The 12,679-nt window shown below is 35.6% G+C and overlaps 2 protein-coding genes across 4 annotated transcripts; both read right to left on the minus strand.

Moving 5' to 3' along the window:
- Window positions 1–38: 38 nt before the first annotated feature.
- LOC128192983 (zinc finger protein 135-like) lies at window positions 39–3,891 on the minus strand. Of its 2 annotated transcripts, none has more exons than XM_052866125.1 (3): window positions 3,238–3,891; window positions 2,629–2,738; window positions 39–1,609 (listed from the first exon to the last, which is right to left on the minus strand). In XM_052866125.1, the coding sequence occupies exons 2-3, from the start codon at window positions 2,721–2,723 to the stop codon at window positions 367–369; spliced, it is 1,338 nt and encodes a 445-aa protein (XP_052722085.1). In that variant the 5' UTR covers window positions 2,724–2,738; window positions 3,238–3,891; the 3' UTR covers window positions 39–366. The 2 variants fall into 2 exon arrangements, with proteins under 2 accessions (XP_052722085.1, XP_052722086.1); XM_052866126.1 differs by lacking the exon at window positions 3,238–3,891 and adding an exon at window positions 2,923–3,056.
- A 1,485-nt stretch (window positions 3,892–5,376) lies between these two features.
- On the minus strand, window positions 5,377–12,534 carry LOC128192158 (suppressor APC domain-containing protein 2-like). 2 transcript variants are annotated; one of them, XM_052864639.1, is made up of 7 exons: window positions 11,601–12,534; window positions 10,787–10,816; window positions 9,882–10,030; window positions 9,442–9,585; window positions 7,980–8,081; window positions 7,677–7,781; window positions 5,377–7,372 (listed from the first exon to the last, which is right to left on the minus strand). In XM_052864639.1, exons 1-7 carry the CDS (start codon window positions 12,418–12,420, stop codon window positions 7,253–7,255), a joined length of 1,470 nt encoding a protein of 489 aa, XP_052720599.1. In that variant the 5' UTR covers window positions 12,421–12,534; the 3' UTR covers window positions 5,377–7,252. The 2 variants fall into 2 exon arrangements, with proteins under 2 accessions (XP_052720599.1, XP_052720600.1); XM_052864640.1 differs by lacking the exon at window positions 10,787–10,816 and having other exon boundaries at window positions 11,601–12,521.
- Between the last annotated feature and the right edge of the window lie 145 nt (window positions 12,535–12,679).

The following is a 12,679-nucleotide window of genomic DNA, read 5'->3' on the forward strand; positions in this document are numbered from 1 at the left end:
CTGACAATTATTTTTGCATTGAAGTAAAAGACAGGAAATTCAAGTTTGCAAATTTATTGACTCCTCAACTCTTTAAACACCGAACATCGAGCTTAAGTTTTACACACACAAAGCTTGTACACACTACACACATGGCTAGACTGCGTTCTCTAACCACAAACATTAAGGTAACAGGCTATTAATCTGGAATGATAGCCTTTCCCAGGTGACAAATCGCTCTGTCAATATACATGTAGTCGAGTTTGAACACATTTAAATTCAAATTTATACAATGAAAATGAAACAAAGTAAAATGCAAACAAAATGAAATGATTGATATCCAGTTTCGTATTACTTATAGTACTGTATTTTTCTGTCCATTCTAATTCACTTCATATGCCAGATTAAATGAGCATTAAAATCCACGTTATCCCTCGCTTCTTCACCACAGAGATGACAGACAAACGGACGCGCTGGGTCTGCATGCAAGGTCTTATGAACCAGAAACATGGAGTAGTTCCTGAAGAAGATGCCACAGTTCTTACATTCGTGAATCTGCTTCAGATTCTCCAGCTGGGATAGCAGTGAGTCGGCGTATAACCCTTGGTCTGTCTGGACTAGTTTGGAATCTTTTGATACCACGGTGAACTGCCCGGAGTAATCGGCACTAGTCACGTGGTCCGACTCCACGGACGCCCGGAGAGATCTGTTGCTCATACCGGAAACACTCGAGTGATCTGGGTCCGACGACTGGCTCGAGGGAGAAAATGTCGATCTTTCGTTCTGCAGTTGTTCTTGCTTGACGACAATGCCATTTTCTGTTGCGTGAAGAAGCGAGGTGGGATACACATTGTCGCTCATACCATTAAAGGTAGATGTATGGTAGCCGCTATCATGAGATCCCGATAACGAACTATTTGGTCTGTCGTATCCTTTGCTTAGCAACCCAATATCTACCTCAGACATGGGGTCAACTCCGGAGCTTGTCGTTGTGGAATAGGTACTCGCGGAGCTCTCCGACATGTGGTCATCGTAGCCATGATCCTGATCAGAATCCACGTTCTGACAGACGCCATGAATGACGCTATTAGCCTCGTGTGTTGTTAGGGCGTTAGCGTTGCTAAATGTTGCACCACATTTGTTGCATTTGTTGTCGTCGGATTTTTCATGACATCGCTCGTGCATGTTGCGTCGTCGACTGTTGGGGAAGCTGTGGTTGCAATACCTGCATTTGTAAGGCTTGTCTCCGGTGTGCGATTTTACGTGCATTCGTAAATCATTAGCAGAGGAGTAAGCAGCAGAACACACAAGGCATTGAAAGGGTTTTTGACCATTATGAAACATCAAATGTTTCTTCAATACGGCCTCGAATCCAAATGAGCGTCCGCAGATATGACAGCCATACGGTTTGGCTCCGTCGTGCGTTTTAATGTGTTGACGAAAATCTATCATGTCATCAAACATTTTGCCGCAATGATTGCATTCCATGGGGGTGTTTTCTTCTGCCCTGAGATGAATTTTTTCGTGTTTCTTACAGCTTCCATTGCTGTTAAACTTCTTCCCACAAATACTACAGGCAAACGGCTTCTCGCCAGTGTGAATTCTCTCGTGTTCTCTTCGGTAGTAGATTCTAAAAATAAAAAGAACATAGTATTTGAAATAACATGAAAGCATTGTGCCTCAAAAACTGACATTTCTTGAAGAGGTATCTGTAACTTCTCTGTTTCCACCCTTTCCCAGATATACATGAAACTTTAACTCTCCGACATGAAGATTAATCAATAGGAATGACGTCTTTTGTTATTACCAGTCAGTGTGTAATATGGAGAACGATGAATTTAAATTATGAAATAGAAGTCTCAAATTATTGCTACATAGGTTCGGAAACACGTAGTCTACCAACAGACCAACCGACAACGAAAGCAATATGACATCTCCTTTTAAGGAACATTAATAACATTTGTGATCACATATATAGACACGTCGTATTTTAGCAAGACGGCGGACTCTCGGTATGACGTAACTATCAATAAAATATAGGTCACACGTCAAAACAACAGGAAATTGATGCTGACTTGAAATATGCACTTTTTTCGTCTCACATCTATTAGCTTGGCAAAGCTTACAGTAAATTACAAAGTTGTTGATTTCTATTGGCCAGTGGCTGCAGATGAAATAGACAAACTTACCCACAGTCATGTTTGACAAACTACCTACAGGCTAATATATTAACTGGTAATTAATACCTGATGTTCAAAAAGACGCTGGTGTGCCAAAGAAAGTTCTGAGGTTTTCCTCTTTTTTATAATTAATTTGAAATCAGTCACCAACCCCACCCCACAAAAAAACGGTAACATTTACAATACTAGTATATGTTAAATAAAATTGACTGCATACATGTACGAAAAATAACCAGAGGAAAATGCTTTCAATCCACTTTCAGTATGCCAATGCTATATATAATTTGATGTCTACAGGAGTGCTGTTGCCATCCTGTCACAGTGCTTGACAAGTTGACGTGCAGTAATATAGTCAATTTTGAACGCAAAATGTCCGAATTCATCGCCATGTACATTTGCAACTCTCTTAATTCTGTCTATAAACCAGAAGAATACCACGACCCCTTTGACGAAGGATTCGCTTAATTACCTTGTAAATACTTTGCCACAGTAACGACATTGCAGGGGGTTATCAATAGGTGATTCAGGCCTGGGGTCATCTGCGCCTACCGTCTCGTGGTCCATCTTGAATAAGAGAAGCTGTAGGAAAAGAACCTTGTTAGAACACTCAGTTGAATAAAAAAAACTACTAGATAAAAGACATCGTTTAAAACCAAAATGGAAAAAAAAATCAGTGAAACGATTTCCAGATGAAACACGCGATGCTTTATTTTCAATAGTCGCACAAAATTCATGAAAGTGCTGGGGCAAATAAATGTTCTACTTCAGATCGACTAAGCGATTACAGAAGTTCACCGACGCCTGTCATGTCAAAAGGATTTCCCGCGAGGAGACGTTATACAGCTAGCATTACATTCCCGCGTGCTGATCAATGGCTGACGAGAATCGTCTGCTTGCTTGCTTGCCAGCGTGGTCGGTCGGTATTATCCGCAAACAAAAGAATAGGACGACAATTTTAATCGCATATTTTCATATAAAACTTTCTACGAAATAGTTACAATGTACAAAGGAAATAAATGACAAGTGTTTAGTACCGAAATAGAACATAATAAGTGGTACAAAAACAGAGAACCCTTACCGATAACGATCCTTTCTAGTCGGGCAACGTTCTTGCCTGGATGTAGTTCTCCAGCAGACGATAGCTAGATATGACGTGGCAGTTCGGTGCTTCAGACCAGATGCATAATGAAGTATCGGGGAAGGATTGGGAGATCGCTCGCTGGCCACCGCAAGCTTTGTGAAACCTTGAGGAGCAATACAAAACCGGGTCAATGAAACACCAAGATCTGACGCTTGTAAACAGTCGACAATTCCTTGCAAATCTTTCTCGATGTGTCAAGCCTGATTGTCATTAGTATCGCTTTCTTTAATACGGCAGATTTTTAAACAAATTGTGTTCATTTTGCGTACGTAATTTTTTTTCGAAACGGATCCGGCAAATACACCTTTTTCCGGTACATCCTGTTCCGGGATATGCAACCGGATGTCGTAGTTGAAGCTAGTTTCTAGATATTGTACATAAATGAACGACGTTATGGCTATAGAAGAAAGAGCTTTGGACGGGTCCATCAAAATTTTCAAAAGACGTTTTGGCAATCTTCGTCTATTCTTGTGTGTCTTCAGGTGTTCAGAGGTGGTTTTCATGCTGCGCTTTAATCGCTTAATTAATGCGAGATTTTAACATGGATGGAACAATTTTAGTTTCATTGATGCATGCAAATTTAAATAAATAATGCACAGTCTTCTTTTATTTCAACTTTCAGTATCTTTGAACCATTTTGGAGCGCGCGCGCATATACACCTATATCAGACAGTCATTCTTAAATGTGAAGCAAAAATAAAATCCCTCTGCGCAGATATAAATAACTTGACTGCTTTCCATCACTTAGCCATACAATCTCTGCGAAGGCATTCTTCATTCGCTGAATCGATAAAAAAACCAAAACACACTGTCTGCCATACCGATGGTTTGAAGTTCCTAAAGTAATTTGATGTGTCTTGAAGTACGAAAACATTGAGAGATATCGACCATTCAACGTATTTTAATGAGATTTTGCGGGAGAGGTGGGGCGGGGGCTATGGTCATTTTTATTCCTTGGGGGCAAAGCATTTCTTGCATTCAAGAAATCTATTTTAGTTTGTATTGTACTGTTGTACTGTCCTTGATTCATAGAGGCGGGCAACCGATTGCATCTTGAGCTTGAAAGGCAAAACTTTGTAAAGGTAGAGTTACAAAGGTGCATGTTGGATCTTCTCCGGTGACTTCTAATATTTTTACCTGGCCGTCGTGTTTTTGACATTCCTTTAAACAACTTGTTTTGTAATTGGACAAAGGAAAAAATGTTTGAACTTTTTCTTCGACCACGTCAGACTCCTCGTTGTTATACAGGTATTGAATACACCAATCTGATTAATTTTATACTATTCTCAAAGAGATAAGTACATGAAACAGTTGCGTATTGGCTCTTTTATATTAGCCCGAATCGGCAAACATCTCATGAATAGCAAACTAACGATCTACAATAACATAGATGATATAGAAAGCGATTTGTCTGGGACGGTGGTAATACTGTTAGGGGTTATTGGGGTATACGTTGTTGATTAAATCACGGGTTGTCATTGAAATACCTGGATCTTTGCTGTCCAGTTTAACCACGGTGCTAAGATCATCGATTTAAGGTTTTCGGCGTTTTATAGTTTACTCCATGCATTGAGTACGTCGGTATTTTAAAAATGTTCTGAATACGTACGCAATTCGGCGAACGATTGAAGCAGAATGCGATGAATAGGCTTATCTACTGAAACTCTTATAGTAAATTAATTGTCTAAACAGAAACTGGTACATGTTTTGGACAGAGGTTGAGGTAATTGTTCCAATATATAATTATATAATATAAACTTAAAGAATTTTGACGGCTTGTATATATACATGTATAAATATTATTTTAGCATCGATATTTTAACCATCAACGTGTACATCAGAACCTGTTTCGTCAAAAGAAGGTAAACTTACAACTTATCGATTACCTATTCGTTTATATGATACATACTGGGAGGAAGAAATTATATCCACTCATGGCTCTTAAGACGGATCAAGCATCTAAATCATAAGCAGGCATAACTACACCCCATAGATGGATACGGAGTTCATTGTTTGGTTGAAACCGTAAAGAGATTACAGAATATTTTAAATAAAAAAGTAAACACAATTTGTGTGTCAGTTTTAATATTGATAATATATCACTGGTCACAAATATTTTTTTTCTTAGAATAATAAAAATAATATTTAAAAAATGCTTTGGAATGTACAAAGTATACAAATGAATGAGATCATATAATTTTTTTTAATATTGAATAAAAAAAAAACCTCTGTAAATTTATATAAACAATAAACAGGTTAATAAATGCATGGGTCTCAAACAAAAATCAACGATGTTAGCCATGTACATGAATTTTACTGTTTTGATCTGATCCCTACATGGACTTTGCACTCAAACTAAATGATCCAAAAATCACACTTATACTCAAAACTGGAATTCTATGTACATGTGTAAATTTTGAATTTGGAGTTAATTCTCAGTTTAACGTTTAGGCTTGAATGTTGAATTCTACATGTTAACTATTTGGACAACTTTAGGCACACCTAATCAAAAGGAACTTCAGAGAGTACCAAGAACCCTTACTTTCTGTACACAGAAAAAATGGTCCACAAGGGGGATAGAGCAAGATCATAACACCTCAACATAAACTAATTAAATGTAGCTATTTTTACCTGTCAAATAATTATCACAAGAGGCATAGAAATTCACTACAATATCGTACCTTTCATTAGTTATGGGTTTAACTTTTAATGAAACTTGTATGGTGAAGCACAGTTTCCTTAGCTGATGAAAGTTTAAGACCCTGTTCAATAATGCATAAAAACAGCCCCAAAACCAAAAAACAATAAAAACTGGAATGTGAGATAAATACATAAATATCTTTGCACTGTATAATTTGATTTCTTATACCTACTGGTTAAACATTTTCTGTGAACACACTATGGTACATATCTTTTGAATAAGTAAATTGAAGATATATTTCTTCATACTAATATCAGACATTTTATACTCCTTGACCGAAATACACATATACTTGTAAATAATACTGAGCTCTGAATGACATTGTAAAATATTGATTACCACGGTACTATTACTCTATATAACAATATCATTATCTTAGTTCTACCAAATACAGTTAAACTTCGATATCTCGAACACTAATATCTTCAATCCAATGGATATGTTGAAATGATTTGTAAGTCCCATCCACTTACTTTTTAAGTAATTTACCCTCGATATCTCAAATACCGTACTCAGATATCTTAAAGCTTTTGAACAGGCCGATCTGGTTCATGATAACAAAGTTTGACTGTATGGTCATAAATGCTAATAATGCTATACTCTATTGAACACACAAATTCTATGGTAATTTACCATTGGTAAATAGTGTTTTTAAAAATCTTTTGATATCCTTACCACAAGCAAGTGGTGTGAGGGTAAATAACTCTTAATTATTGACAAAGTCCCAAAGGTAGTCCTGAAAGTGCATGCGAGACTGACCATGGGTTTAAAATAATGCTTCTAGGACACTGAATTTACTTGTACACTGTATTCTAACTGAGCAACAACGGATGCAATAATGATACATCATGTTAATCTAATAGGAATGACTAATATGATAGGGCATACTAAAGTCAATTTGAATGCTGTTAAATTTTCAATAAAGAAAGTCAAATTAATTATTCTTAAAAATATGAACATCGAAAAGCACAGACAAGAAAATCTATCTCAAAATGTACGATACTAAATGGGGTGCTTGATTCTATTGTATATGTATTATATTACAAAAATTTGAATCATGCTGAAAATAATTTTGATTCTGTCAGACTTGAGTTTCATTGAAAAGCAACCAAAATGAATAGTTTTTGGAATTTCTCAGGTGTATTTCAGTGGTAAACTGTATTAAAAACAAATTCCTATGAAATCACTGTGTAAAGTGCATGGTACTCAATTACATTTGGTGACTGGCACTTGTGAACATTGTTTTTATAGCTACATGAAGGTTGTGTCATCGTAGCCTTTCCCCTTAGCCCGTGCCTCAAACAGTTCTCTTATAAGTGAGGCTTTTTCTTTCTCTAGCTGGGAAATTTTATCTACCTTCTCATGGAGTTCCTGTAACAGAGAAAAAATTAATTTGTGATTTAATTGATATGGCCTTAGTATTTACAACAACAAAAAAGCAAAAATGAGGTTTACTGCAAAATTGAAAAAAGTTATCAACAAAATGGTTGCCATATTTAGACTGCCTGGAGTACAGTAAGGCCATTTTGTATGTGGTGTCTTATTATTTTTTCAAAGTATTTTTTAAAAGTATATTCAATATTCCCAAAATTTATATCTTAACTTCATATAGTCTGTTTTGTATTTTTGCTCACATTTCTGGTAAACAAGAGTTAACCATACAAACATACTTTACCTTTTTTAGATGTTTTTGGTTTTCCTGTAGGATTTGGATGGATTTTGTATCAACTCTCTGAGTTGTAGAAGGTCCTACAGCTAAATTCATATGCAATGGAAACCCCTGGTAAAAAAAAATTAACACTTTGCAATGTACATTGTATTACAAATCTAAATTATCATACTTAAGCATTTGTGAACCTAAACACATTCAAACAGAAAAATGGTTTACAAAATAGAAGAATATCTTTAATACAAATAAACATGTGTGATGTTTATTAATACATATGTATAAATGGAAAAAGAATTATTCATAACTCACTCTCTCCGAGCTTTCTATCAGGGTCTTCAGTTGTTGGTTGACTTCCATTATCCTGGCATTTTGAAAATTCATCCTCTCCTGGTTAGCTTCTAAATTGTAGTCCTGAAATGATCAAATACAATGCAAAAGCAATCAAATGCAATGATCAAAGCATGTAAATTCAAGTTACAATGACTTGCATTTCACACAAAATCATTTTCATACAGTTAATTTTGTAACACTTAAAGTTCTTTGGGCCTCTGTTACCATACTGCTACATCAAAAAACAAATCTCTCATACGCTTTCAGCATTATACTGTTACAAAGGATTTGTGATTAGGGCTGCAAATTTCCATTATGACCCTTTTAGAACCAGTAAAAATGTGCCCATTTTGAACCAATCAGTGAAACAAAAATTGTGACCCTTTAGAACCAGTCAATTAAAATAAAAATTAGGACACCTTAAGCACCAGTAAATTAAATCAATATCAATTCCTCCATTACCTTCTTCATCCTGATGCTTCCACAAATACGTACTTCAGAGTTAGTGGAAGGTTTGTTTGTAATGAAAGAAAAAGTGAGTGAGCTTACATACCCTATGCTCCCCCATTACTGTAAATTCCTTATATTACGCAAGTACTTAATTCCGCGATCCCACTGGTTTGTATCAAATTGCGAGAATGTGAAATTGCGAACATTGAACTTTTCTCCTTATTTCTTATAGTTTACAACTCTAAGAAAATAATGGCGAGATTTTAAAATCTACGAAGGATGCTTCTCGCGATTTTACGCGGATATTAATTCCTAGTGTTTAATTAGGAATTTACAGTACTTGATAATGCAACACATAATTAATGGCAGGGTACGCATAAATTCTATAAAGGGACATAACTCCCAAAACATCATCATATCTATTACTTTTGTCTTTACCTTCAAAAGGGCCAAAATTTCCCAGAAAAATAATGAATTTTTATTAATTAATATGCACATCTAAACATTGTATCCTATATACCTACATATTGTTTCAAATTTCTGTGCTGGAGTTTATGAGGAGTTGTGCTAACAAACTGTTCATTATTATTAAAAAATTTCCCATAAAAATAATGATTATAGAATTACCTGATAATGGTAATATGCTCATCTGCTCATTGTGTCTTTATTACCTATCAAGTTTTACAAAATTCTGTAAAGTGGTTTAAGAATATTTGCGCTGAAAAAACACAAGTCTGAAAGACGAAATGACTGACTGACAGGTAAAAAACATTATACCCCCCTCAATTTGTTGCGTGGGGTATAATTAGACTGCATTATGGCTTGGGACGTGCACTTACATTATATGAGGTAAGATGCGCAACTTGTTGCGTGGGGTATAATTTGATTGCATTATGGCTTGGAATGTGCACTCGCATTGTATGAGGTGTATTGCACAACTTGTTGCGTGGGGTATAATTTGACTGCATTATGGCTTGGGATGTGCACTCACATTGTATGAGGTGTGTCCTATGTACTTCTGTTTGTCCTCCACCCCCAGCACCTGTCGGTGGTACCACTCACGGGCCTGGTCCACCATCTCCAGACCCTTCAGCAGGCTGTCCTTCTCCTGTTCTAGTTGCTTCATCCTCTTAATCTGCGAGAGTGATCAAATCAACAAAAACTTAAATCATGTCCCTATCCTCTTAATCTAGGAAAACACTATCATCAAAACAATAAACTCTTAAGCCTCTTAATTTCAGCACATAATCAAATTCAGTAATAGGTGTACATCTTGAATTTATCAGAAACCATCAGACGCATTTTTTAAAACTATGACAAACTGATGATATAGATGTCTGAATTTTCTTCAAGTTCCTCTGTTAAGTTCTTGATATGAAATGGATTGCTGAATATACAGTAGCATGATAATACAAGTAGGCCATGAGTTACCATGTTGTAATCCACGCCGTTGGCCAGAGTGTGTCTTCTGGCAGAGTCTCGACGCTTCACTGTGACCTGCCTCTGTTGAGGCGGTGAGGTAGGTGTGGATGTGGAGGGAAGGGCTTCTTGTCTCATCAAACGTACCTGCTCTATGTTTTCTGCAGAAAAATGATACTAATGCTTTGTAATGAGTTAATTTATCCCTCCCCCTCTCTCTCTCTTGCAGAAATGCAAGATTTTAGAAAAAAAGATAAAGATAATACATAAATTGATATCTTTTAAATTGCAATTAAAAATGTTATTATACAGTTAAACTTTGTTATCTCGAACTAGACGGGACTGTTTAAAAACTTTGAGATATCCAAGTATTAGAGATATTGAAAAAATTAAGGGTAAAATACTTAAAATATAAATGGTTAGGACTTACAAATCACTTCAACATATCCATTGTATTCTCGATATCAGTGTTCGAGATATCAAAGTTCAACTGTCATTTACCGGTATTGATAGACAATAAGGACAGTAAGCATCAAAAAGTTATAATCTTGCATAATGCTTATCTACCAAAGAAATTATAAGAATTATAAGACAATTAATAATGTCTTGAAAAGAGGAGTTTTACCTATAAATGAACATCTTTTGTAAAAATTATGAAAGATTGAGTTGCTTAACTACTTATTTCAGGTAAACTTCAAAAGAAAAACTTATCATGACATCTTTTCTAACACTCAACTGATCCCTAAATTACTAAATCATTTGTACAGTAATCTAAGTTTTGTTGGGTTTTTTCAAGTTCACTACTTGCGTACAATGATAACTACATGTACTTGCAGCTACAAATAAAGTTTTAAGTAATGCAGAATAAGCACACAGCTAAAATTAGTAACAACAATGAAGCAAGTGGTGAAAGTTACCATGATGATAATGCTGATGATATAAATGACCTACAAGAATAAAAGGCTGTCAGATTAGTCATATTATGAAATTAAACAGTACCTGTGTATACATATACATGTAACAAAAATCAATGTTATACATGAATTAGCTAGGGTTATCTTTTAGCCTTTGTTACTAAGTACAAGTAAGTACGAAGTTTCTAGGCTTTTTTTTTGCCACATTAGGATTTTCAATGTCACAATAAAATTTAACTGCAAAACAGCACATAATGATAATAGCATCTCATTAAGGTCCTCTGCTAGCTATTACATTATCATGGTCTGTTTGGGATAGAGGTGTAATCATTTTTGAAAAATTAGTAAGAAGTGATAGAATTAAAATTTTGCATCATTATCATAATATGTTTGTTTTTCATGGGATTATGCAAAATGCCATTGATCTCCAATAGCTATAAATCATATGCTTTTTGGTGACCAAAGTAAGTTTTCAAATGAATGAAAAATCATTTGTGTGTACTTTACAATCTTTTAATTTACCTTTCATACATATGATGGCTTCATATAGTTAAAAACATTTAGAATTAGTTCAATGTTGTAGAATATTAAATCATTTTATGATACATATAAGTGTTGTATCTGGTGTTATATATGCATGATTTATCGATGTGCGACGTACTACTTCTGAATCAAATATATAAATTGATAAGACAAAGATTTTGAATCTGAATGTTACTGTACGCTGCAATTATGTTTTATCCTCATTCATGATTTTTTAAATTTTTTTACTTAAATGAATGTAAATAATAAATTTATGATGTTAATTCATAATTACCATAAATATCATTCTGTCTTCCTCTATCCACATTTCTGTCTAACAAGTTGGAGTCACTCTTCGTAGACTGTAGGCTCTTTGCACTCTGATTCTGATCACCAGTTTGATGGTTCATTCTTCTTTGCCAATTTTTAAGCTCTGTGATGATGTTCTTGCTTTTATCTCTTGGTGGAACCTTTGGAGGAATCTGTCCATCACTGATTGTAGAGGAATAGGAAGGCCTCTGGGGTCTTGGAGGAGGGATGGGCCTCTTTGGAGGTAACTGATTTGGAGCATAATTGGATTTATTTTCTCTTTGTTTTTCATGTTCTAGTTTTTTGTGGGAATTTGGATCATTAATATTTCGTTCTCTATTGTAACCAGATATAGCATTATTTGGCCGTACTGCTGCTGTGTTTGAGGCACTTGATGATATTCTGTTCAAAGCATGGTTTGCAGAGGACTTTGTCAATACAGCATCTCTTGGTGCAGCAACAGGTCTACTCCTTGGTTTGGGATTTGCAGGTTTGGCAGGGTGACTGTTTTCTTTGTCATCTCTTAAATCGTTTGGCAATTTTTGGCTTGTCAACAACGCTAATTTAAGACCTGCAACAAATCGATCGAAACTGAGATATCCATTGGTAGGGGTGACTTTCCTCAGGGCCTCTGTCACTCCACTCGGAAGCCCCCGTACCCCTTCTTCATGCCACCTGGCTTCTATATCAGAAAACTTCACGTAACCACATTTTCCTTCGTCTAAGATATCAAACAACACTTTTAACGACGAAATGAATTGTTTGGGGAGTCCGTCTGTGCTATTCCATGCAGTGACGCTTGTCATCTTCAAAAATGCCTTTTTGACATCAGCTCACCTGCAATAAAAACCCACTGTTTATTTCCATTGGTTGGCGGGATTTCCGGTCAACAGGTAACCAAATAAGTAAGTAACTCGTACAAAAGATATTCGTGAAGAATATGAAATAAGACTGATCATGAAACATGGATTAAAAAAGCAATCCAGAGAAATCAGAATTATTTTTGTATGTTACGTTTGTTAATCAAGTTAGTTTGTTCCTTATACAGCGTCTAACGTATATTAT

This window comes from Crassostrea angulata, chromosome 7 (genome assembly GCF_025612915.1).
Source record: "Crassostrea angulata isolate pt1a10 chromosome 7, ASM2561291v2, whole genome shotgun sequence".
Classification (NCBI taxonomy): Eukaryota; Metazoa; Mollusca; class Bivalvia; order Ostreida; family Ostreidae; genus Magallana; species Magallana angulata.